General features: G+C 38.3%; 3 protein-coding genes across 23 annotated transcripts in view; 1 reads left to right on the top strand and 2 right to left on the bottom strand.

Annotated features, from left to right (window-relative positions):
- CASK (calcium/calmodulin dependent serine protein kinase) overlaps positions 1 to 27,573 on the top strand; it is a 351,423-nt gene that overhangs the window by 176,944 nt on the left and 146,906 nt on the right. The window lies entirely within an intron of this gene.
- On the bottom strand, positions 478 to 3,966 carry GPR82 (G protein-coupled receptor 82). Its single transcript, XM_026012242.2, has 3 exons — positions 3,837 to 3,966; positions 1,781 to 1,843; positions 478 to 1,648 (listed from the first exon to the last, which is right to left on the bottom strand). The coding sequence occupies exon 3, from the start codon at positions 1,612 to 1,614 to the stop codon at positions 604 to 606; it is 1,011 nt and encodes a 336-aa protein (XP_025868027.1). The 5' UTR covers positions 1,615 to 1,648; positions 1,781 to 1,843; positions 3,837 to 3,966; the 3' UTR covers positions 478 to 603.
- Positions 19,904 to 27,037, bottom strand: GPR34 (G protein-coupled receptor 34). Its single transcript, XM_026012241.2, has 3 exons — positions 26,973 to 27,037; positions 26,247 to 26,335; positions 19,904 to 21,812 (listed from the first exon to the last, which is right to left on the bottom strand). The coding sequence occupies exon 3, from the start codon at positions 21,657 to 21,659 to the stop codon at positions 20,622 to 20,624; it is 1,038 nt and encodes a 345-aa protein (XP_025868026.1). The 5' UTR covers positions 21,660 to 21,812; positions 26,247 to 26,335; positions 26,973 to 27,037; the 3' UTR covers positions 19,904 to 20,621.

Here is a 27,573-nt window from a genome sequence, read left to right as displayed (position 1 = left end):
CTAACCTGAATATTTAAGTATATTTATAAAAACACTGGTTTAATAAATACTGGAATGAATGAATATTGCTTCTCACAATAACATGAACAGATGATACAAGATAATACGTTTATAAAACCTTGGATTTTTACATTCTGTTAGTCACACATCTAGATAAGACTTAAGCGAGATAATTCTGATTCACTTTTTTTCTTTTACTCATTTTTAAAGTTACCAATAAAACACTAGCCATAGATAGGCCCTTATATTGCAACTACTAGAAAGCAGAAAAGTCCTAAGCCATTTGCTGCTTTATCCTACAGTCATGACATGTTGTGTTCTAAATAAAAGCATACACAGTTGAGTTTAAAGAGAAAATAGTCTGTTGCTTTCATATGCAGTGAGATCCTTTTATATGCTTGACTTTTGCCTCTGAGAGTCTCTGCCAACCCAACTTGCAGTATTAGTAGAGCTGTGAAGTAAATTTTATGATTATTTATAAAACCAAAGAAATTTTCTTAGTGCCTGCTATCAAGCAAGCTGTGACCTGTTAATCACATAGTTCTGTATCCCTAATAGCCCTATAAACACTTTTCTATTTTGGTGGTGTCTTCTACTCAGAAGTCATCCATAGGGTTGTATATGTGGGGAATCAGATTTTGTAAAGAGATTATATAGTGTCTTTTTGAACGTTTTATCTAAAAACAGAAATATAATGGGATCTGTGCTACTTCTGGCTGATGCAAGACAGGTGAGGATGTTTTTTATTTCTATTAAATAATTCAGTTGCTGACAGTTCTCTCTTTGGTGTAGAACATAAAAAATGGGTTTAAAAATGCTATATGGAAGGAAGCAAACTACTAGTAGAACCTGGATGACCAGAAGATGCCTTTTCACAGAACTGTAAGTCAGATCTTTTTCCATAATGGATGTATAGGTCCTTATTTTTCTCAGATGGCTGACAAAAGAGTAGTATGATGTTAGTACGACTAAAAATGAAAATCCGATAAGTGTGGTTCCAATGAGGCCTGCAGTCTGTGAGATCACGGCACCTAGTTCTGTCTGCCGATTATAGCACACATTCTCGTCTCCATCTGTAGCCTCTACAATTGAGTAGTATATGATAACTGGAATAATTATGCCTAGTACAACCCCCCATATATAAACACACAGTTTTCTAGCAAAATTGGGCTGGCGAAATTTTTTCAGTAAATGACCATAAAATACTTTCTCATAGCACGAAGTGGTCTCTTGTACTGAATCCTTTTTCATTAAGGTAGCATAGCGGCTTATGGCAATCCAACTCAAAATTAAGAGGCTGACAAACATACTTGCATGCATGGATAGAGTTCCCAAAAAATTGACCACCGTGCATTGTGCAGATCGATATTCCCATTGAAAACCTTTGAGGAAATAGATACCCATGAAAGGCATGGCACTGCACACAAGTAAGTTTGCAGTCACAAGATGTGCTAGGTAGATGTGCGTTGATGTTTTCTTGGCTATTTTTGTTAAAAATACCCACTGAGAGAGAGAATTTCCAAAGAGACCAACGATGCAAAGGAAGGTATAAATGATTGGTAAAGCCATGGAAGAGATTCTGGATGGTTGAATACACGTTGAGTTGTTACTCATTTATATCAGATTTTCTTGAATTTTGTCTCAGGAGCTAGAATAGAATTGCAGATGCTTAATATTAAAATTATAGATGGTATTTAAACTGAATAGTTTCTGAAAAGCATTGGATGAAATAAAATGTAAATGTATTGGATGGTAAGGGAGAGTATAGATACTTTCTTACCTTTTCTATCACGGTTGTCCAGTGGAAGTAAAAGCAAGAGTTGATTGTAGATAGAACCTTTCTCTAAAAAACAAAATTTGATATAAATAGTTAAATACCTGAGATTTATCACTTTGATTGGTTTTTGCCTAGAAGGGTAATTAAAATATTTTAAGGCACATGCAAGCAATACATACTGACCAAAGGAAAGTGTTGCCCAAGTATTTTGTGACCACCTTAATAGAAAACTGATTTTTATTTTTTTTTGAAAACTGATTTTTAATTATCACCTTAATTGTACACAAACTGTACATAAATACTTTTCAAAATGGTGTCTTTTTGTGATAAAGTCAAAGCACCTCTCTATAATCTAATACTATTAGAATCATCTCATTTCATTTTTCAGAAGTAAACTTAACTCTACACAAACAAATACTCAGATAAGATCCTGAATCGAACAAAAGGCAAGTATAGTAACCAAGGATAGACACCAAAATCCCAAGGTCTTTACCAAAAGACATCAGTAATTTCTTATTTCATGTATTTAATGCTAAACTACCATACTGCAATTTTTTTTTAAGTTTACTTCAAAATTCCATCTCAAAACCATAGTTACTGTGCTTGGTGGTTAGAGTGCCCTCATGTGTCTTTGTGTATAATTTAGTACCTGGGTTTTTCAGAGAATATGATTTTTTTTATTAGAGTTCCAGAGAATATTTTTTAAAAGCTATTTTAGTCATAGCAGAAATGCAGGCATGGTTTTGCTTTTTTATGTCTTATTTTTATTTGTTGTAGTAATCTCTACATCCAACACAGAGCTCTTGAATTTAGGACCCCGAGATCAAGTGTCACATACTCTTCCAACAGAGTCAACCAAGCCACCCCTATGTCTTATTTTTAAATCAAATGTCCTTTTAATTTAAATGTCTTTCTTTTTAAAAAACAAAAAATCTTTCTTGCATCAAATGGTATACAAACTCTTTTTCGTTATTTTGTTCATTGCTTATTTCTTTCAGGTAGGAATAACAAGTTTTTGGATTCTGGTCAAGTAAGAATCATGAGCTCTATTCAGAATGTGCCACATTTCTCTGTGTTTATCACCATAGCTTTCTAGATAACCACATTCTCTTTTATAAAAATCTAGAGTGGGGATTCTCTAAATCTTTTTTTAATCACATTCTGTCTTTTGATAAACAAAAAAGTATTTCTACGCATCTGCCTTCTGAGATGCCATATGCTGCCTTCTTGTATGCCCCCAGCCCCTCAGAGCTCTTTCACCACTCTACCCCTCTTCATAGTCACTGTTTTAAGTTTTGCATCTTGGATTACAGAAATAGGGGTTTTTCCAAATACACTGTTAGAACTTTTTAATAATTTTTTAAACCAAGCAATCCCCACACAAGGACTTGAAAACTAGAGGGCTGTACAGTGTCTCTACACTCAAATATGGAGATTGTTAATTGATGTCTACCAGTGTCAATCATTTTATTTCTTTGCAGTTTTTACTTAGAAAACCATCCACATGCTTCAGAGCAAGTTTGTATCTGAATCCAGTGCAGCCTAGCAAATTGGAATTTGGTTGCAGTTAGTATACTATCATTTGTAAATATATAAAGCCTAATCTGAAACTTGAGTGATTTAAAAAACAGTCAGATAGTGAAATAAGCCAGTTAATTTCCTAAGAAAAATTTATTTGTTCTGAGTAAATTTTTATATAAGAAATGGAGCTTCCAAAAAAAAAAAAAAAAAGAAATGGAGCTTTCTTTTTGGTGATATTAAAGAAAAATAGCACCCCTGCCTTGTGTAAATAATGCACTATATATTAAAATCTGAAAAGGTAATAGTGCTTCTATATTTACAAATCGTATTCTCCTCATTTCAAACTAGCCCACCTCACACAGCATCTGCTATCTCCTATTACTGTCGCCTCACTTTGCTATTTCACACTAGCAAATACTTCCAAACAGAAAGGAGGGGGAAAGACTCTGATGATCAGTTTTCAAAATTTAAATATTTTAGTCCTGTTAGAGTTTTTATAGAATTAATTTTTAAGCTAAAAGTAAGTGATCACTCTTACCTGCTCAAGTAGTTTACACCAATCAAGGCTCTGTTGCTCAGGGCAGGACTGATAAATTTCAGACTTCAGATTCTCTGGTCACCCAGTATCCTTCGATTCTAGTCAGTGTGACTAGATTCTTGCATGACACCAACTATGGGGGGGGGGGGGGGGAATTAACCAGACTATTGAAGAAATTGAACACTTATGGTAAATGTAGCAACTACCTCTCAGAAAACCTCATTTCTCTATTTCTGTGGTGGGCGGAAGTTGGTGGACAATATATATATTGTACTTCCTTCTGATTATTACATGAACCAGCTCTACCTCAAGTAGCTTAATATCAGCATGCTGGGCTGAAGTTAAGTTTGAAGGTATAGTCCCCATAGCTAGTCTTATACATCACAGTGGTAGAGGGAACCACTTCAGAGTCCTGCCAAGAAAATACTGATATAAACCGGTCTGTAAAATCACTTGTGGATGGTGTATTTGCAATTTGTCTTTATCAAGAATAAAGGGAAACAAAGCCCAAAGTTTTCTTACCAGTAGCAGCTTAGTAGAGTCAAATATCCTAGAGCTGGAATAGAACCTCATGATCATCTATGGGTACAAGCCCTTCATTTTAAGAATGAAGAAGTAAGACCCAGAGCAGCACAGAGACTGCACCCAAGGCTTTGGGTCCCAACTTGGTTACCAAGTGAATGAACCCATTCTACTTGCAACTGCCCTGTGAGCCCCTCATTCAGGTTCAGAGTAGTGTACATTGTTTGGAGCATTTCATAATGGATTTGGGGAATCCCAGAAAATGCTGGAATCTGAAGGCCAAATGTTCCTCAAATTTATGTTATGATATAAACAATCCAGTTTTAGAGATAGGATTGTTTAATGAGTCTATGACCTAGTAACAAAATGAAAGCACAGTGTACAGCTGAGATGCCAGACTTGCATCACATATTACCCTTCCTTGTGTAGTGAAACCACCAACTACCAGGAGGGAGTCTGAGAATGGGAACAGAAATCTAATTTTATCAAACATGAGCATTTCAGTTATCAGTAAATCTGCACTTAAACTCAATCGAAGTACCTTGCCATTTCTCATAACCCCCAATGTGTATCTTATTTCATGTTGATTGCACATATCCTCCCTGATGTTTGCTAATTGCTCTAAAACAAAAGTGAGAACTACCTGAGTGGATTTTGTTCTGCTGCTGTTCATCTTTGTAATGCTTGCCATCATTTCATTGAGAACAGTGACTCACCCAGGGTTATACAACCATTGACTGCAGAGTAATTTGACCATTCTGGAATTCCTATCTCTTTTTACTTCAACAATTTTTCATGTCCCAGGAAGGAATTACTTAGAACAACAACAACCAAAAGAAAAAAAAAAACAGTTTGAATTAATTTAGAGAGAACGGAAATGAGATGCTGTTTATAAGTGATTCAGAGATAATTTTAGCATTATCACTTTGAGGCTTAAGCACCTTTAGTCCAAAAAAAAGGAGAGAGAATGCCTTTGTTCTCCACTACCTTTCCTCCATTGTCCCCAGACTCAGGAAGTAATACCATCACTTCTTCATTCAAGCCCAAAACCTAAGAATTATCCTTGATTCCTCGCTTTACTTCATATCTCACATCCAGTCAATTCCTACAGCTTCTCCCGCTACCACCACCACCAGTAGTAGCCACATTTAACCAAAGCTTATGTGCCAGGCATCCTGCTAGGTGTTTTGCGTGTCGTCTTTAATCATCACAATACCCTGTGAAATAAGAAGCACAAAATATATTCAGTTTAAAGGTGAGGAAAACAACTGCAGAGAGATCATCTAAGTTGCCTAAGATCATGCAGCCATCTGTCCTCACAACATGGTTAGTGGCTTACGCGCACACACACACACAGCAAATGATTCAAGAAAACAAGACCATGGGATGCCTGGGTGGCTTAGGGGTTGAGCGGCTGCCTTTGGCTCAGGGCATGATCCCGGATTCCCCAGATCAAGTCCCGCATCGGGCTCCTTGCATGGAGCCTGCTTCTCCTCCCTCTGCCTATGTCTCTGCCTCTCTTTCTATGTCTCTCATGAATAAATAAATAAATAAAATATTTAAAAAAAAAAACAAGACCATAGCTGCAATATCTTTTTTTTAATCTAGCCTCTGAAGTCAACATTGTCACTTCTGCAGTATTATCTTAGTCACACAGAGGCAGCAGTGATTCCTTATGAAGAGGGTAAATAAATAGCAGTTAATAGCAGGGGTGATGAGCATTGGGACTCATCTTGGAAACTGGCTACCATAGGATGTCAGTCAACCATGGGACCAAGGAAGAGTGAAAAGTACTTCTTAAAGTGATTGTCAGGCAACTGGTCATTTATTGAGCAAGAGTGCCTGGGTGGGTGTACATTTTATCATATCTTCCTCTCTCTTGATTTTCAGTGCTCTATATTAAACAGTACAGTTCACTTAAAGAATATTTATTAGAGTTCCTACTATGTTTCTTGTAGTGCGTGGAAGTCACATAAGTGAAGTATATCAGCCACAAGCTAATACAGGGTCTCTAGAAATTCAAGAGCAATTCCACCAGCAAGCCAAAAATTCAGATTAATAATGTAATGTGTGATATGTCGCAGACTTCAGATGCTCTACAAAATAAAGGAGAAAATATTGAATCATAATGGTTCTGGAAGGCCAACATAACTAGAAGGAAAGAGAACACATGCTAAGCTATAATTCTGTGCTTGGTAGGGACCGAGCAGAACATTTTACATATAAGAACCCTAACAGTGGGTGGTAGAGGTCCCATTTTACACGTAAGGAAATTGAGTTTCAAAGAGGTTAAATAGCATGCCCAAGGTGACACAACTAGTAAATTAACTTGAAAGCACATGTATTTTTTTTTCAATCTCATACTCTGCCTTTGAAAGCAGAAATTATTGGTCTTTCTTAGGGATCAGTTAATTGTACCTGGTGGTACTTACAGCAGGAAAACTGGGGTCAAATTTTAAATACTTTTAACTTTGTTCAAACAGGATTTCCTGTCTTGGGCTCTAAGGTAGCAGAATTGACTATGGAAAGAATCAAATCTGATCTTCTAATCTTTGAAAACTTTGGACTTCAGGCTAAGTTGTATCCCATCAATAGCAGTATAAATTATTCTTGATTGAGGCAATTTTTGAATTTCTTAACTGAAATATAAGGAATTTTCTAATTTATATTTTTCTCTTTTTTTAAGATTTTATTTATTCATGAGAGACACACAGAGAGAGAGAGAGACAGAGACACAGGCAGAGGGAGAAGGAGAAGCAGGCTCCATGCAGGGAGCCTGATGTGGAACTCAATCCCGGGACTCCAGGATCAGGCCCTGAGCCCAAGGCAGACGCTCAACCACTGAGCCACCCAGGTGTCCCTAATTTATATTTTTCTAACAAATACTACAATTGGTAGAAAAGTATAAATGTCAGAACATACAGAATTCACCAAAATATAACTTGTCAGGTGGAAATTTCAAAGATTACAAGTCCTTTGTAAAAGTGGCCCCTTGGGCTTTTCTCACTCAGGACATCAGTAGTTCTCTTTGGTTTCTCATTCATCTTTCCCATCCAGGCCCTCTTCAGAGTCCTGCTTCTGTTAGTCAAGTGCAAATGCTCTTGTCCAACACTTCTAATTACTGCCTACATCATCTGCCAAATACTGATCTCCTGGGTGTTCTGCTCTGAGCATTATGATTTACTTGTCAAGGTGTTAGAGTAATTCCTGAGAATATAAGCCCTGCCTCATGCTAAGTTTCCTGCTCTCAAAATATTTGTGTGTCAAATGAATGTTTCACTTTGTCCCCAGAATGCATTTGGAGTCGTTCGGTAAGAATGGTTCAGAAGGCAGGCGTGTGGTAATTTATTTTGACAGTCTTTGGTGAGCTGTATACAGGAAGAGTGTGTGAGACTTTTCCTGACTCCTGTGGATTATAGGGGTCAGGATTAGGGTCCCTTATCAATTTCTGTCAGAGCCAGAACCCAGAGGACACAAGACACCTCACTCATACCTGAAACTTAATGCTTCAACTAGACAGTTATTATAGGCTGGTGTTAGGCTGGTGTCTAGTCTGAACTGGCTGCAGTTAGCCTTTTTGAGTACTCTTTTTGACCAGTCAGGAGTTCAGGGCATCGGGAGGCCGGTGTGCAGAAAGAGAACATTAGTCTGTGTTAGAACATCACATTCAGAAGATAAGTGATTCTCCAAAAGGGGGGCAGTGGAAGCCTTTTATCCAGTTCAGTGCATACCCGAGGCAGTGGTTACCTTTAGGAAGAGTGAAACACAGACCTCTTACTCAAAGCTGTGGTTTGTTCAAGCCTCTCTGAGCCCCCTGCTCCCTTCAGGAAGTGGTGTCTGGCCACAGCCCCATCTCCATTGCACTGCTCACAGGTCCTTGCTGCTCCTCCAAGCAGCTGTACTCATGGCCGTCCCACCCTTAATCAGGGTTTCCAGAACTTCTATTTTGAAGAGCTGATTTCTCAGCAAATCGTGGGGGTATCTCCCTCAAGAGCTATTTTTAAAACAGCAGAAATTACAGTCCAGGGTTTGAAAGCTTAGCATCGGGCAGAAAAGTGATTAGCTTTGTAAGAAAGGTCCAATGACAAAATGTAAAGGGACCCAGTCATCAAAGTCTCTTTATACTTCACCTCTAGCTTTTGTCTTTTCATACAGGTTTGCATGCATGGGATAGACATGGTCTTCTAGAATTGCACTCCACAGAAACACTAGCAGTCTTGGTGGTGTAAGACTGGAATGACCTCAGGTGGCAGAGGGAAGTAGCTGGGAACTTAGGTTCAGGGAAGGGAAAAAACTTCAGCGTTGGATTACATGAGGTAAATATGTTTTTGAGGGCAAATTTTGAATTTCAACATTTTTGAGTCACTTAAGTTTAATACATCTCCTGCTTCAGAACCTACTGTTCTTTTTTTTTTTTTTTTAAATTTTTGGACCCCGCCCCACATGGCCGGTTCTTTTTTTTTTTAAGTTTCTTTGAAAAGCTAAAAGTAAGGGTGCCTAGGTGGCTCAGTGGTTGAGCTCCTGCCTTCAGCTCAGGTCATGATCCTGGGGTCCTAGGATCCAGTCCCAAGTCAGGCTCTGCACTTACTTAGCCCAGGGTCTACTTAAGATTCTCCCTTGCCCTCTCCCCCCTCTTGCTCGTGCTCCCCCTCTCTTTTTCTCTCAAATAAATAAAGGGGCACCTGGGTAGCTCAGTGGTTGAGCATCTGCCTTTGACTCAGGTCATGATCCTGGAGTCCCAGGATTGACTCCCACATCAGGTCCCCCAGAGGGAGCCTGCTTCTGCCTATGCCTCTGCCTCTCTCTCTTTGTCTCTCATGAATAAATAAATAAAATCATTTTTTTAAAAAAGCCAAAAGTTGATAGAAAATTTTCTGAAAATGAAACATTTAATGATAGAATTCTAAAGATAATTTAGGTGATCCTGTTGCCCCAGGTACAAAAGACATCCCTATACCACTGCCCTGGGAAACAGCACCTCGGATTGCAGTGAGAGTTTGGGAACTGAGAAGGTGTCCTACATCAGTTCCCCAGAACTCTCACCACTGTCCCTTTCTTCCCAAGACCAAGCTTTCCTGGCCAGTTTATTACCAGTCATTTCTGGATTTCTAGATACAAGTATCTTGAGGTTACATCCCCTGCTCCGTGTCTTCTCCTGTCCTTATTTAAGGGGCAAAAAGAGATATGTGAAGGGAAGGCAAGGGGCAGTTGGGTACCTGAGGCCTTGCCTCCTGTCCTGAGTATCTGGGTTCATTTTCTCTTACTAAGAGCCCCAAGTATTGAAGTACCAAGCTTTCCTGAGAACCAGTTTTAGGAAACTTATAATAATAAATGGCAACCACTGAAGTGCTTTATATATATGTATTTGATCCATGTTTTAAATATCTCTGAGATGCAGGTACTCTTCTAACTTCCATTTTCTAGCTGAGGAGATGGAGGCCCACAAAAGAGAAATAACTTGCCAACAGTAATAGAACTGCTAGAGCATTGATCTTAGATTTGGATCCAGGCAGTGTGACTTCAGAGCTGTCATCAGAATCTGATTTATTGTGTTGGGTAAGGTGACCAAGTATCCCCAGTGACCAAAAACATATCTTACTTATATACCTTTTGGCAGTCTTCAATCTGGAAACGTATTAGCTGCTGCCAACTCCTTGTTGTAGATGTTCCTTTTCCCCTCTGTAAATGATAAGTAGTCAGAGGCTCATATTTTGAGACTCTGTGAATGTACTGTTTCCCTTTCACTCCATTGATTTTAACATTCATTGATGATCCTTGCCTAAATCAGTTCTTACATTGATGGACACATCTTGGTAGTATTTTTGATGGATGCAGATATATGAGATTTAAAGCCATCACTTGAAGGCATCACTCTAAATAAGTCTTGGTGTTGAGATAATTCTCAAATTGTGCTGTCTGTAGCCTAACTTCTAATACTATGTTTTCTCTTCTTCCCTGTCCTCCATCAAAAACCAGCCTCAAGTGTATTGTTTTAATAAACTGACAAATAAAACATTGAGGCCAAGAAACATAAGTTCTCTGGAGTACCATACCTCCAGAAATACCTGGTTAAGAAAATTGGAAAAAAGAAACCATAGGTAAAAATGTTTGCACACAAGTCTGTAACTCATTTCTTTGGCAATGCTTTGGCCAGCAGAGGGCAATGTATTACCAGCCCTAGGTAAGCCTCTCTTGCAATTAAAGGCTGAAGCATAAGCTGCCTATGTTGCTCTGTTTTCCAGCTAGAAACTTAAAACAATCTACAAGTTTAGTTTTTTTTAAGTTCTAACAGAATGATGAACTTTGTTATTTTACTCGCTGAAAAACGCTTTAAACGTGATAGAGTAAAAGTAATTGTAGGGACAAGGATTTCTGTCCTTAAGAAGAAAACCCATTACTACTCATCTGCCTTTAATAGGATATGTCCTATTATGGCCTTACTCTTGTGTCTGGACCCTAAGCTGGGATGGTTGTGCAGGCTGAATGTCTCTCTCCATGTGATCCTTCTAATGGTTTTATTTATAATGTCATGGTCTCAGGGTTCCAAGAGGGCAAATCTGGAAGCTGCAAGGGTTCTTAAGGTTTTGCTCAGATGTCCTACAATGTCCGCCACATTTTATTGGTCAAAGCAAGTTGCAGTACCTGCCCAGATTCAAGAGGTGGGCAAAAGACTCCACCTCTAAATGGGAGGAGCTGCAGATAATTTTAATCTACCATCTTTAATCTACCATATCTTCTAATGTGCTTGTAATGATAATGTTTTAACTAGATTTTTATATTTTTCCCTGAAAGTGCATTTGCATTGGTTCTTTCCTTGAAGGCTAATTTAGTATGTGTACCTCAGAGTCTATGGCTTCTTGGACAGTATTTCAAAAAGAAAAGTTGAGGTTACTTTGCAGAGAGGTGTCCCCTGTATGTCCCACTTGGGTCTTGGAGCTGTCATTTTGTTTTGATTATTTCTTATAAAGTGCATCAAAAGTATCATGAATCCATGCTGTTTCTTTTGTACTTCTTATCCTCTATTAATACCCTTTCCCTTTCCATTCTGTTTCCAGAATATTAATGTAGCCTTTCAGTAAAACTGGAAGGAAAGTCTGTTTCTGCTAGTTTGATCCTGAAAGCTGGATAAATTCATTGATCTCTCCAATACTAATGCCTAAAAAGATGTGGAAAGACAATTAGTCTAGATTACCCCTTTGGTAACACCCCCCTCCCCCACTACCATGCTGGTTTGTACTCACTACTCAATATTTCCTTATTTTCAGGATCATAAATGGAAACTATCAGAGCATGAGACCCACATTTACTTACTTAGCTGATTCCTCTCACTAGTTGCCACATATATTTGGACCTCTGTAATCGGTCCCCAACACGAGCTGACCGGTGTGTTCCAGTGTTTTTCAAGACTCCCTGGCCACAAAGGGGAACTGAATATGAACATGCATGCAAACCTCATCAGTTCCCTTTGCAACCAGCTGAAAGTTGTTTTTCATATAGGGGAAACAATGTTTTTCTTTTGAGTATAAACAATTGCCAGTATTTCTGCTTCTATTAGATCAGGGGACACACAAGAGAAGACAACACTAAATTGTGAGAAAGGCAGCTTAAAGAGAAAGTAGGAAAACAGCAAAAATTCAATTGAGGAAGAGAAAGAGGTACTGTTGTGTACAGGAAAGGAACAAAGCAGAGATGAGGGATTGGGGTACTAGAAAGTCTTAGTAAGTAATAGAGGCAGGAACTGTATAAAGGAAATGTCTGTAACGGGAAAGGGCCTGTAGTAGCATTGCCAGCAGTATTAACGGAAGCCATTAAAATCTCTTGGCCCAGAAGTTTGCCATTGGATAAAATTTGAAAATAAAACCCATTAGAGTGATGACCATTCCCACCAGAGCTCATGCTGCTACTGAACCAGGGTTTATAGCGAAGGTGCCTTGTCTCCATTTCAGAATGTGATGTGGTGACCCATTTGGCCACTCTGATTACCGAACAAAATGAAGAGTCAATAAGAAAACAAAGAAACCTAAGCACCTAATAGAAATGTCACAGAGTTCCTAGAATCCATCAACTTATTTTAGATCTAGTTTAAATAATCTCTTAGCAATAAAAAATGCCCATTATGTGCTGAGCAAGAGACATAGGTCAAATTTACTACAAAAGAAGATTGAGAGAAACTGCTTGGGGACCACTGACCATACATCAAGCAGCCTCATGTGCACGCGCGCGCGCGCACACACACACACACACACACAAGCATGAGCAGCCCTGAGGGCATTACTGTATTAGCATATGATAGCACAACAGGATCACAGGTGGCCCCCACTTGCCAGTCATTGAGGCAATGAATGTTCTGCAAGACCCAAAATTTCTATTAATGAAATGTAAAGAACATCTGATCCAAAATCTGTTAAATGCTTGAAATACTTTGATACCTTCCCAGCCTGCTGGGCATCCATACTATATCGAAATTAACAAATAACTCTCTGCCTTCTATTTCATTTGAGATCTGTAATTATTAGAAAACCCTCTCTTACTATCTGGTAAAACATGCTGCTTTCACCTTCACCCATCCTCTTTCAGTTTGTTCTCTGAAGCTACACACAGGTTTTTGCTATAATGTCTTTTCCTTTGGTCTTCTGCTCTAAGGCTACATAATCTCATTCTCTCAGCTCTTTTTCTGGTATCCTGCAAGGTGCCTTCACTGTCCTCTTCTATTTGTTCAACTTTCAGAGTGTGTTTCTGATGAGCACATGATTGGTCTATTACCACACTTGTCCTGGACAGTGCTGTTATTCATGAAAGCTGAAGTTAAATGACCCTTTGTGAGTTACACCCCACCCCCCACCCCCACCTCATTTGTTCCAGATCAGCTTCCACTGTATATCTTCCTAGTTCCAATATTCACCTTCAGTTTCTGGCCATTCCATTTTATACATTTTCCCTTACCATTGGAGTACTTGGATAACATATATTGAATCCTTCTTCCTGGCCAGGTACTCATTCATTAACTCATTTAGTCCTCACAGCAATACCATGAGTTAGGTACTCCTTATTTTCTCAGTGGAAGAAAGCAAGCTAGTCCAAGGTTACATCGTAAGTGGTAGAGTCAGAAATTGAACTTGGGCAGTCTGACTGTGATGTGCAAGACTGCAAGAGCCACCCTTCTAACCTGGCTGTTACGCTCACTTTCAGTTCTGTTATTTAATGATGTTTAATGTCATTAGGCCAGACAGACTTTTTGGATCCCTCCCTGCCATAATCCCAGCTTACGGCCTTACTGATGGAATGGTAATACTGCTCCATTGCTCAAGACTCTTCTCCTGGACTGTGTCTAAGTGGTCACTACAAACATCTTCCTATGTTAATACATTTAACAGGTCACCTCATGGCCCAGGAGGCTTTCTGTGCCTTCAAGCATATCTGTACTCAGATATTTGAATTGTGTAGTTTAACTCAAAAAACATTTCTGTGTTCTCAGGGAATGTCTCATCTGGACTCCATTTATGACTAAAATGCCAAGCTAATCATAATTTTTATCTGCAAGTACTTTAGTGTAGTATTAGAGAGCTGTATATCAAAAGGCCACGGTTTATCTAGATTTCTTATTAGAAAGTTTCTTTTAAAGCAGAAGAGAAAACGTCTTAACTTTAGTCGTGGTATGGTGTCTGGCAAAAGAAACCATAAGCAAAGGAAAAGGCAAGACCCACGCTGAGAGAAGTGATTAACAACCCAGATAAACAACAAAAGATTAGTATCCAGAATGTGTAAAGAACTACTTCAACAATTTGAAAGAAATGGGTAAAAGAGAAGCAACTAATTAAGGGGGCAAGGAGAAGAGGCACAGATATGAACAGGCCATTTACCCAAGAAGAAATCTGAATGGAGGAACAAAAAACAAAACATGAACGGATGCTCCATTTCAATTGTAATCAAGGAAACACAAATTAAAACCACAGGGAAGAAGGGCATCTGGGTAGTTCAGCAGTTGAGCATCTGCCTTTGGCTCAGGGCGTTGATCCCTATGATCCCCGGGATCCTGGGATCAAGTTCTACATCAGGTTCCCTATAGGGAGCCTGCTTCTCCCTCTGCCTATGTCTCTGCCTCTCTCTGTGTGTCTTTCATGAATAAATAAATAATTATCTAAAAGAAAAAACCACAGGGAGATGCCATTTACACCTGCCAGATGGGCAAAAGTTCGTAAATATGATAAAACCAAGTATTGCCAAACAGTTCATGTCTTGCTAGACTCATGTCTCAACTCCTGTCTCTCACTAATGGGAGAGGTATATAAATTGGTAAAATCACTTTGGAAAGCAGTTTATCACAACAGAGGTAAATTGTGGATGCACATACTCATTACAAGCAAGCATTTCTCCTTATAGGTGTCAGCCATAGAGAAATTCCACACATGTGCATGGGGCATACAAGAGACCATGGTTTCTAATAGTGAAAAAGTGGAAACCACCTAAGGGCCCCCTGTCAGGTGAAATGGAGAATTGAGCTATTGTTCGTTCCCACAGTAAAACACTGTGTATCAGTGCAATGAATCAATGAGACCTACACTATCAATATAAACAGAAATTGAGTGAAAAAGTAACAAAAGGATGTAGCAATAAGATATTCTTTGCGTCCATTTTAAAAACAAAAACTAGTGCATATTGTTATATGTACCTGTGTTATAAAAGTATAAAAATGCACATCAGAATTATATGTACTAACTTCAGGAAAGAAGATACCTCAGAAGGAGCTTTAATGAAGCTAGCTTTGGGGGTTATGTCTGGATGCAAGAGAACAATTAAGCAAATAGGGCCAAGTGTTAACATCTATGCAGTTTGGGTGATGAGTGCTTGCTGCTTGCTCTGTGGTGTTTTCCCCCCTTATTGGATGTTTGAAATGTATTAGAATTTTTTAAAAAATTATATGTGGAATGACCCAAGCAGAGTAAAACTGCAATAGTTAACTGTTGGTCCTACAAAAAAACTGTATGACTTACTAAAGCAAAAGAGATTCTGTGCATCGTCCATACCTGTATTCAAACCATAATTAGAATCTTTTTTCCAGATCTCATCTTAGGATGGTTATTTATGCATTTCCTTGGCCAGAAGCAAAATTAATAAGGATGAGGTGCTCTAAAACCTAATTTTCCCCCATTCATTTTGTATGCTTTTGTACTAGATTACGATCCATGTTTCATGCAGAGCTTTCTCAGAGTGTGCAAATGTGCCACAGCTAGAAAACCAGTCTTTTAAGATTTTGGCTTTTTGACCTCACAGATTTTGGATGAGTGATAAGCAGAATTTTTTGCCTCAAGTGCATATTATTGCCAATTTATGGGTTTTTAAAAGACATTTCTGTAGTTAACCATTATGCTTTGGCAGAAGGAAATGAAAACAAAAAGCATGGTCTTAGCAGAGACAATGTCTATGGAGTCAAAGTCTACTGACTCGCATCCCCTCCTATGTAAAAGGCAATTTTACTTAGAACTGCTATAATGTAGATTAAATGATGATAATGTGTGTCTAGCATCTAGCAGCTAAAGGGCACATAAATATCTCTGACTTTGCTTCTCATTTTCTTGCATGTGAACTTGAAAGGGGGGAAATAAGAAGCATACCAGAAGTTTAGGAGAAACCTAGCACTTCCTTTCCAGCTCTGAGTCTTTTGTTACCACCACCCACCCAACCCTCCAGTCTTCTAACAAACCAAACTGAACCGAGGAACTGCAACAGCCACATACTGGTGTGTGCGCTCAACAGGGCCACATAGCTATGAAAAAAGACGTTGGCTCAGCCAACGTGAGAGCATGCATTAGTTTCTATCTCATCTGAGTTGACAGAATTCAGGTTATATTCTGAGTTTTGAAAACTTTCTTCTGATGAAAAAATAGAAGTTTCTTTGCAAGTTATGACGTCTATTGGCACCTGACCTAAAAGGCTCTCCTAGTAGATGTCACATCTGTTGTGAATATCTTTCCCACCTTGTGCTTTTGCATTTATGTTTGTGGTTTTTGACCAAAAAAAATAAGCTATGCATTTTCCCAATAGTTATTTCTATTGTTTTATTAATAGAAGGTTCTTGCCCATCCACAGAGGAGTTAGTCACCTATCTTTAAGTCTTTTCATGGTTCCATTATTTACACTTAACAATCTAATCCACTTTATAATGTTTTGTGTGTGCCATGAGGTGAGGCTATAAGCTGGCTTTTGATTAAGAAGCACCACACTCTTTATTAATCCATCCCTTCCTTCCCCCATGCTTTTCATGATGTCTCTTTTATTTGCAGTGGTTCTTTCTCAGGAAAGAAAGTGTATCACAGTCACTCAGGAAACCTCAAAAATCCACTTAACTCCACTTTGCAAGATTCTAGCACGTCTTGAGTAACAGAATCTTAGGTTTCCCACTGATTGTTCCTGCCCCTGCTCTTTTGAGAGCCGTTAATTATGTCACATAATCTTCTGGATCATGGAGGGTCTGCTTAGAGATGTGTATTCTCTTCTACTGATAAACTTATCCTTGCATCTGCTGCACAATGTCCTCCTTATTGAAAGATAAGAATATATTTTAATATCTGGTAAAATAAGTTCCCATTCATATTTCAAAAACCTAAAATATTGCCTGTTAACATGTTTCTCCAAAATCCAAGGGGCCTGTTGGGAGAACTCTGTTTCATGCTGTTTTTTCCTTGTGGGTAACTTTTAGTAAGGCTGTGCTTCAAAGAGTTGTAATTGTATTAGTTCTACTTTTATATCAGCAGGACTGAACAATCCATTTTTTTAAAAAGTTAAAAATAAAACCTTCTGACCTTCAACAAAATTTCCTTTTTCTATTGACCTGATCTTAGAAATTCAACCATCATCAAACCCAGCTCTGCACAGAATACTTTTCCAAATGAACAGTAGCACTCAGCATTAGGTCCCAGTCTGGCAGCCAGGCAGTTAATTTTGCCCTTGTTTACTTTTGCATATGTGAGATGCTATTTGGAAACTTGTTCTGAGTATCTTTTACAAGGTGAGGATATATATACACTTGGGAATTTCCTTTTTCTGCATGCTTCTAGACGTTGGGTTGGGGGAGGTAGGGACAAGTGTTTCCTGCTTGCAAACACTTATGTTCAGTAAGAAATAAAGGCTATATATAATAAATAGCCTTAAATTTAGTTAAGTCAGTAGCATGTTAAGAATTTACAAACATTCGCAGGATTCAGGTTACTCTAAGACATGTTATTAGTAAAACTTCTGTCAGTAAACAAAATCCATCATAGGCTTACGCTGATTGACTTTTATCAAAATTTATTTTATCACAAATATCATACCAAGAATTAACCCAGTGTACCTTTTAATTTTTTTAAAAGAATGCCATTGTGTGGGGAGCCTGGGTGGCTCAGTCAGTTAAGTGTCTGACTCTTGATTTCTGCTCAGATTGTGATCTTAGGGTCCTGGGACCTGCCAGTATCAGGTTCCTCACTCAGCGGGGAGTCTGCTTGAAGATTCTTTGCCTCTCTCTCTCTGCCCCTTCCCCTGCTTATGTGCTCTTGTTCTCTCTCAAAATAAATAAGTCTTAAAAAAATAGTAAGAATACCATTGTGCTGGGCTTTATAGGGATCATCTAATATAAATAATGAGACAGCTTCTAGAACTATGAGTGTATATTTTTAATGTTCCATAAAACTAATAATAATAATAATAATAATGTAATTTAACTATTCAAACTGTATGTTTATAGAAGAGATATGTAGAGATATAAAATGCTTACCAGTAATGTAAAAAAAAAAATCTTTGTAACTTTGAGAACTTAAGGGAAAATCAGTATCATCATATTTTATGACCATACAACTAGAAATGCTAAATTTCAGTTTGGTGGTATTTGCTAACATCGTCAGAGCAAAGTAATAGAAGTTTTTTTCTGAGCTGCTAATTTTTCTGCAAATTTCCATTTTTCTTCTCAAATGTTTCTTGTTTTTTTAGTATAATTCTGCTTCGACCTGTTCTTCTTTTTTTAATTTTAATTTTTATTTATGATAGTCACAGAGAGAGAGAGAGAGAGAGAGGCAGAGACATAGGCAGAGGGAGAAGCAGGCTCCATGCACCGGGAGCCCGACGTGGGATTCGATCCCAGGTCTCCAGGGTCACGCCCTGGGCCAAAGGCAGGCGCTGAACCGCTGCGCCACCCAGGGATCCCTCAACCTGTTCTTTATTCAGTCATATGCACTTACTGAAATAGAGCTGTGCACTAATTGTATAAAAGCCAAATCTCATTAAAATAAATTCAGCCCAACAAAATTCTTCATACTCTCTAACTTTGATTCCCCAGCCAATTGCCCACCTGAAGTTTGAAGAATTATTCTAACTATAAGAAATTCTCCTATTCTGTGACAAACTTATGAATGCTTCCTTGGACTTCTCATAACAAATTTTACGTATTTACTCAGTGGCATTCTGGTCCTGTGACAAAAAAAAACTGAATAAATGCTGGACAAACTTCTAAAAATGGTTGCCTTAATGACATCTCCTGTTTACAGTTGTATGATGTTCTATGCAGCTATTTCGAGATACATTGACTAGGAAAAAAATACACCCACTTTTTCAATTCTGTTAGGCATGCCCCCCCATCTCATTCATCTGCTCATTCGTTCATTCATTCAGTTATTCAACAGATACCTGTTAGTCGCCTGTGTGCCTCGCAGTGCACTAAGCTCTCAAGAGCCCTTGCCAAATAAGAGCCCTTTCTTTTAGAGCTTACTCTCCAATTAATTTTGAGCATGCATGAAAACTTCAGAATTTTCTCCCTTTAATTCTAATCTGTAAGTTGTCTTTGTTAGTATAAAATATTTCAAACACTCAGGAATATACCAAAAATATTGTTAGTATGAAATATTTCAAACACTCAAGAATATACCAAAAATAATAGAACAAATACCCAAGTACTATCACATAGGTTAACAGACATTAACATTTTGCCATGTTTGCTTCAAATCACTCCAGCTATAACCATTAAGTTGGGATGTTATGCTGTGTATATTATGCACATTTTGTACTTGTATTGCATATCTATATGGTATTTTATATGTTTTGTATTTTACATAAATGATTTCACATGGTGTGTACCCTTTTGCAGTTGGATTTGGGAGGGTTGATTTCTATTCAACGTTGTTTTTTATAATTTTCCATGTTGATGCATGCAGGTATAATTTATTTCATTGAAGCACTGTGTAATACTCTATTTTGTGAATAAGCCACAATTTATTTCTCCATTCCTTTGCTGATGCATAGTCAAATTGTTTCCAATTGTTTTCTTATATATGTGTGTGAGTGGTTCTGTCGGGTGTATGCCCAGTAGCAGACTTGGCAGATCCTAAGAGTGTGCCTATTTTCAATTTTACTCTATCAAAGTGTGGTCCAAGATGGCAGAGTCATTTACAAATCTGTTTTAAGTAAGGTGTGGGTTCAAGTCTTGTTGGTAGGTTATCATTCCTTAGCTTGTCTGTTGTTAGATTTTACTGTGTAGTGTTTAAATTCTTATTATTTGATCAGTGATAGATAATGGATGATTTCATTTTTAATTAGAATTTTATTTCATCTGTTAATCATGGTTTAGGCATAAATGAATAAGGTAGCAAATTATACAGGCTTTTTAAATGACAAAGAACAGACATTTTCTAACATTTTTGTCGGTCTGCCAATCATTTAACTTAATTTTATTTTTATTTTTTTAAGATTTTATTTATTTACTCATGAGAAAAACAGAGAGAGAGGCAAAGACATAGGCAGAGGGAGAAGCAGGCTTCCTGTGGGGAGCCCAATGTGGGACTCAATCCCTAAACTGGGATCACGCCCTGAGCCAAAGACACTCAATCGCTCAGCTACCCAGGCATCCCCCTAACTTACTTTTAAGCATACCTTAAATTAGTATTAAGTGCTTGATTTTGAGTAAGTATGTTAGTGGCTTGAGAAACCATGACATTTTAATTATTCTGTTGTTAAAACCATAAATTTCATGTAACTTTATAATCTATGTTAAGAGTATTAGCTTAACAGCATATTTTGAAAAGATTTTACATACAGATTTAAAATCTAGTGATGAGTATGAACTTTTCTTTTCCTTGAAAGATTTTACAACTAAGCAAATGAAATATCACAAATAAGCAAAGAGCTTTGAGCAGATCTGAGCTTTGCAAATGCTAGAGCTTTGTTTCATAAATTTTAGTTCTTTAAGGTATTAAGAAGTTATATTTTCTCATTCTTTTTAATGTGTTTACCTCAAGTGCTTTAAGAAGTAGGCTGAATTTTAGCTGCAACAGATGTATCATGCAGGGAATATCCTGGTTTAAATTCTGAAGTACTTTCACTTCTGCTTGCTTCCCCTTGAAATCGTCTAGAAAGAAGTTGGCACATTATTTTGCGGATGTTACTGGACATCAGGAAATACATGACTGGATCTAAGCAGCTATTGAAAGATGAGAAAACCAACATGATCTCGTTGGTTTTGTGAATGATTTCCTTCCAATAGCAAGAAGACCCATTTAGCTGTGAAGAAATATAGACAAATCGGAAGGCATGATAGGGAACAAAACATACAGTAAAAATGATAAGTACGATAAAGGAATTCCGGGCTGTTTTGGCATATTTACCAGAGTTGGGAAATTTTGACCTCCTTTTGGAAATCCTCAGTAGATTCTTGCCGATCTTAATATATGAAAGGATTATTAGTAAGAAAATTAGCCAAAACATTACCACAAGGGCATAGTTAAAAATTGCTTCTCCTTTGGCATTACGCTTCTCTCTATAATGGAAACACATTGTGGAATCATGATCTCTTCTCTTAGGGGTTAAAATAATCATAACTAAAAATACACCAAGAGCAACTATCCATACTATACAGCAAACGTAAATACTTTGTTTAGTTGTTGTTGTCCTCCGTTGTTGTATAGACCGATTAATTTTTATGTAGCGATCCAAACTGATGAATCCAAGCAAAATAATGCTAATGTACATGTTCATATAAAATAGTGTTCCCACAACCTTACAAAGGATCACACCAAGTGTCCACTGGTTCCCATTAATGTGATACATTATTCGGAAAGGCAGGCAGAAGATCAGTAAGAGATCTGCAATGGCTACATTCAGAAGGTAAATCTGTATGGAATTTCTTTTGCGGTGGATACCCAGAAATACATAGAGGGCAATTATGTTTCCAATTAGTCCCACGATGAAAATGACAGAGTAGGATATTGTTAGCATGCTAGAGAGTAGTTTCTCATCCATGGAACAGTTATTTCCTGGGACATGACTGCTTTGGTTAGCCATTACGATCACTTCCTGGGAGGAGTAAGGCCAGCTGTGGGCTGAAGTGGTCGTCGTTGTTACATGTGACTTCTCATTGTCCGGTGTAGGCGTCAAAAAGTGGAGGTGCTAAGTGGCATGTTCCTTGTGTGTAGCTTTTATGTCTTCAGATTTTGCCTACAACAGAATTGCACCACTGAGTCATTTGCCATTTTAGTAACAGTCACTTTAACTCAAAGTTCAAATAATAAATTATTTTTAGATGTGAGGAACATTGAGTATCTACACTAGGTATGTAGCAGCATTACGGTCTCATAAAACAAGCAGTAAATGTAGTAGAGTCTTCGGGAATGTCCTGCTCTAACCTTTCCTATGGCTCTGGTATACTTCAAGGTTTGTTTTATTTAACCTTCCCTGGGGAGTTTGCAATGAGAATAGAGATCGAGGTCAAGAGAAATGACAGCTCCCATTGTTCAAAGATAAGGGTCAGTTTACCTAAAGGTAGTTACAGCCATGAGTGCGTTGGGCCCACTGCTGACCCCTGCCCAGCTCCATGCCTTGACGCCTTCCCTTGTAAATGGTATTCATTCCTTTTGACTAAGAAAGGGTGTTACACAGTATAGGACAGATAAACTGTGGCAGTCTTCCATTCCAGGGTGAGAATAAAGGAAAAAGTCCTCAATTTCTTCTTTTACAACCTAAGACCAAGTTGGATATATTAAAAATCATTTGCCTACAGGACAGGCTGACCAAAAGAGCAGAGCACGTTAGACAGATTCTTGTAACCCTGCAACCAGAGAGTAAAGTAGCCAAGCAAGCAAGTGGGCGGCAGTGTCTGCCAATTAGGCCAGGCAGTCTCCTGACCTAGAAACGTACAGTGATAATGTAGATGGAAAACAGGATGTGCATTCCAGGATTTTGAAATAACTAACTGCAGTTTACTATGCCCTGAGTTAGGTAACTTGCAACTGTTGCTAGAACCTTGTCAGAGACAGTGTATGAACTACACTTGTTTGTGGCAGCAGAGAATGTTAACAATGCTACCTGTTCTTGGCCCTTTCCTGGGCATTGACTACTATGAAGAATTCAGTCTGAGAGGCCATAATAAGGAGCTAGAAGACACGAAGAGAGGGTTCCAGGAGGCCTTATCCCTTTCCTTTCTTAGTGACTGCCCCATTTCTCTATAGCAGCCTCTTGGCAGATGTAACATAAAGATGTTCAGAGCAAGGTTACCAGAACCAGACTAACTCTGTGACCTTGATTCAACCAATTAATCTTTTCTAAGTCTCATTTTTCTTACCTATAGAAATGTAAAATGTGTATGAAGAGCTTAACCCTAGCACATAAAAGTACTCCATGAAAATTGACTTTTAAAAAAACACCTTTGGACTAATCTCATTGTAGTAAATTTTCTACACCTGGCTAAATACTACATGGAAAATGAAGGTGAACAAGACCAAGATCCTGCTCTCAGTAAACCTTTTTGTAGGCATGTGGGATTTGAATTACAGTAACTTCTTGATGTCACATGCTACGCAGAAAAAAACATTTGGAAGAACGTAGCCTTTCTTGAAATCCTATCTCTAATTTGATAGAGAAGAACTCATGTCATGGAGGGTAAAATTCCAGCTTAAAATGTTGTCAAAGAGAGAAAATTGATTCCAGGGAAAAGGAACCTACTCATGAAGAGGAAGTTATGTAATCCCTGATAAGAGCCTGTCACCAGAGCTCAGGTCCATGGAGAGAGGGAGGCAGGAGGCAAGTCTAGTCTCTATCCTGTGTCTCAACTGCAGGAAGAGTGATGTTCGCAACATTTATAGAAACTTACAGGCGTGTCTTTGGTGATTTGAGATTCTAGAAGGAAAGGGCCATCGAGGAAGAATGGCAAGCTGCCAAAAAATTAAGCTGGTAAATGCGATCTGGATTACCAGGAAGAGGAAAAGAGTGCCTGAAGGAGGGATTAGCTTCCTGTGGTTACGTGGGGAGCTTGCAGAAGCTCAGGTGGAAACCTCTCATAACCACCAGTGAAAGGGCACTTGATGGCAAGTGACATGATTTTGAGAGCTCAGATAGCTGAAATGACTGTAAGAACTCCTCTGTAAGCAGTTCTTTTTTTATTTCCTTCTCCCATGCTGCATTTTAAACTCCATTAGGATTAGGAACCTCATCTTTTTTGTTTACCTCTGTACCAAGTGCTCAGCCCAATAAATATTATTGAATGAAAGAGGGAATTTAGTAGAAAAGTATAGGTGAAGTTCTCCAAGTGGATCTCAAAAATCAGTTGTTCAAGAACAGGAGGGGCTTTAGCACATTAAGAAACGAAATTGCAATTGACCATCGTTGCTGTGTTGACAGCCTGTTGTGACTGCAGCAAAAACTAACCCCATTCTTTGGTTGAAGTCATAGACAGGGAGTGTCTTAAGTGAAGACCGCTACTACTAATCTGAAGGGTGTTACTGCCTGCCCCAAGCCAGCAGAACCTCACCTGGAATGCAGTGTTTCATCCCAACAGCACACTTGAAAACTGCCACAGAACAAATGGGGGAGAAAAGCCCAATTCATGTCATAGGAGTGAGCTGAAGGAAACAGGCACCTTACCCTGGTGATGGGAAAGCTTTGCAAAGCCACAGAGAAAAGGATTGCACCTTGTGATCTGTGTTTTCAGAAAGCAGAACAAGGACTAATGAGTAGAACTGCAGAGACAGATGTTGCCTCCAATTAAGGAAATGCTGTTTTAGAATGAAACAGTCTATCTTGGGAGGCAGTGGGGGTCTTACCACCAGAGATCTCAAGACTGACACTGGTTGGGTCATTTGCAGAAGAGACACTCGGCGGCTCTCAATCTGGGCTACATATTAGAATCCCTTTGAGGGCTTTTTAAGGATACCAGTGCCTGGCTCCAACCCCAGATATTCTGATTTAATTGGTCTGGAATGGGCTCCAGGCAATGGTTTCCTTCAAAAGGTCCTCAGGGGATTCTAATGTGCAGCCAGTAGTGAACCCTTGAGCTAGATGGCTGGACCATTAACTAATATTTATTTAGCAGTTGCTGTGCACCAGGCAGTGGGTTAAGCACATTTATATTACTTCATTTGCCTAATCCTTATAGTAACCTTGTGATCTAAGTATTACAGAAGACCGTAATGTGGGGATCCCTGGGTGGCTCAGTGGTTTAATGCCTGCCTTCCCCCCCAGAGTGTGATCCTAGAGTCCTGGGATCGAGTCCCATGTCGGGCTCCTTGTATGGAGCCTGCTTCTCCCTCTGCCTGTGTCTCTGCCTCTCTCTCTGTATGTGTCTCTCATGAAAAAATAAATAAAATCTTTAAAAGAAAAAAAAAGACGTAATGAGAGATGAAAAGGTTGTGAACTTTACCTAGGACCACACAGCTCTTAAATGGCAGTACCCAAGCTGGGGCTCAGATCTGACTAGCTTTTAGGGTCCATGATCCTTTTCGCTAAACCTCACTCCTCCTAATCACGTAGGATCAGCATTTCCTTTTTTAATGCTGAGTTCTGTCAGCAGTATTTGGACATGATTCCTTTAACATTATCTGCATTAGCAATTTTTTAAAAGACTTTATTTTTAAGTAATCTCTACATCCAACATGGGGCTAAAACTCACAACTTCCAGAATAAGAGTCACATACTCTACTGACTGAGCCAGCCAATTGTCCCTCACACTAGTAATTTTAAGAAGGGATTATACTTTCTAGTTTTTCTTCTTTGGAAAAGGTATTAATCTTTTCATTTGCTCTGTCCATTTTAGTAAGTTAAGTCCAGAATTGACAGAATCATAAATTATTCATCAGAACATTCAACACATCTCCCAGAGCATATCATTTCAAACTTACTTCTAGGCCTGCAAGCCATCATCAAGATATTTCTAGAAAGCTGTTAGCACAAAGCATATATCCTGAAACCATTTGCCCCAGCTCTAATCTTCCAATAAAATAAATCAATAATAGTTGGACAGGGTTGCCAATAAACCTTTCCGGTTTCGCTTTATTTGTAAGCTTAAAGAAAATAAGGCAAAAGCAATGCATTTATTTAAATAGTAATAGTGCCCATCATTTAGAGCTGTGTATTAGATGGCTGGTGTCCAGTCATTTACTAACGAATTAACAGATTAGATTCTGTTTTACACTTAATGGCTGATTTTCACCTCCATTACACTGTGTCAATCTCTCCCTGTTCTTAAGGCCATTTATTGATGTATTAAAAACGACTCATTTGATTTGTTAACACTGGCCAATGAGGACAAGAAACAAACCACTGGTGTTCATGTAGTGGACTAATTTCCCCATGGGTATTACTTGTGATTTGTGTACTGTATTGAAGTGGTCACAATGGTTTTCTGATAGTAGATGGAAAAAGGGTTTTTTAAGGTTGTTACTTGACAAATCCTGAAGTTTGTCCCCTATGTGAGTGCTGCATCGTACCCAGCACCATCACCCCGCCGGCCAATGGTTTTCAACTGGCTCATGATGGAACTTCTGTACTAGAGGGCAGCACCCAGCAGATTCCACTGTGGCCTCCAAAGAGCAAAAGCTTTGTAAATGGCACTCTGGGTATGTTTGTGAAAACATCACGTTGCTATGTGAAAATACATACCTACTTGGCAGTGGTAGCAACCTTTCCCTGTAGTTTGATTTGGTAGCAGCTGAATCATTCAGGCCATGCTTCAAAAATTGCATTAATTGCTGCATACAGAATAAAAATTGCAAGCATGTTACTATGGAAATCATACTATTAGTAGTATTTTAGGTTTTTGTTATAAACTTAACTGTGTCTAAAAACAACACATTTTAGAAAATTTCAGCTGAATTAACTCACATGTATTTTGCTTTTTCTTTTCTCTAATATTCACCTTATTTACTTCTGAAACACCAAACTTAACATTTATTTCATCTGGCAATTATCGTAAAATAATCACAATATAATAAAGTATAGCCAGTGCAAATAGGGAGACAACAAAACAATAAAGTTAACAAGTGATCATTTATAATACATTGGAGATAAAATTTGTTGCACACGACAATAACTTCTCATGAGTTCAAGTGGTTCTCCAAGTCTTTATGGCAATACACAAAGGACAGTATAAGCAATGTGACAGTATTGGTAGTATAAGCTTCAGTACCCACAGTGTCTTCCAGTAACTAAGAAGACAGCCTCATTTTAAGTCAAATCAAGGCAGAGGGGTCATTCAAGCAGTTTACTCAGGGCTCTAAAAAGCAAAGCACTAGTCAATTGAAGCAGGTTTCACTTTTAGTATTCAGATCATCACATTTTAACCGAAATAATGGGTCATTTATATAGTTGAAATCAAGGAGTACTCACAGGTCAGGCTCTCATGCAGTAAAAGCAGAACACTAAGCTTCCCTAAACACAGAGACTTGTCTTTCTGTGTCAGCTGGGCTCCTCCATCCGGTCGTGGTACAATTGGTTGAGGTCGTTTTGTTTTTTTTTTTTTTTAATTTGCATGTAGTAATAAGGTTGGGGATTTTTTCCCTTTTCTTTCTTTTTTCAATATGCTGTTCCTCTGATTCCTTGTGAAAATGGTAAAAAGCCCACCAGCATGCAACCACTTTATGTGTAAGCTCAGTCAACACTTCATAAAATTATTTTTATCTTTTCTGTGAATACCTTTCACCTTGACAATCGTAGGAAGTCTTCCCTTATACCCCCAAATAAAGAAGTTTTACGAATTCTAAGCATAATTATGCATTTTCTATTTTTGCCTAAGAAATGATGCATAGTAAGCACTGAATATCTATTTCTTTCATGATTCATTTTAAAAATTAAGTTATTCACATAAAATGGCATTCCTGTATTGAATGTACTAACATCAGTAATGAATTATTTTATTCCTTAGTTTTTTAAGCTTTATTTGATCTGTGTGTTATTTTAGTAGACTTTCATGTATTCCTTTAAGACCTTG

The sequence above is a fragment of the Vulpes vulpes genome, chromosome X (genome assembly GCF_048418805.1).
Source record: "Vulpes vulpes isolate BD-2025 chromosome X, VulVul3, whole genome shotgun sequence".
Lineage (NCBI taxonomy): Eukaryota > Metazoa > Chordata > Mammalia > Carnivora > Canidae > Vulpes > Vulpes vulpes.
The sequence above is the reverse complement of the archived record's forward strand: the minus strand, read 5'-3'. Positions and strand labels throughout refer to the sequence as shown.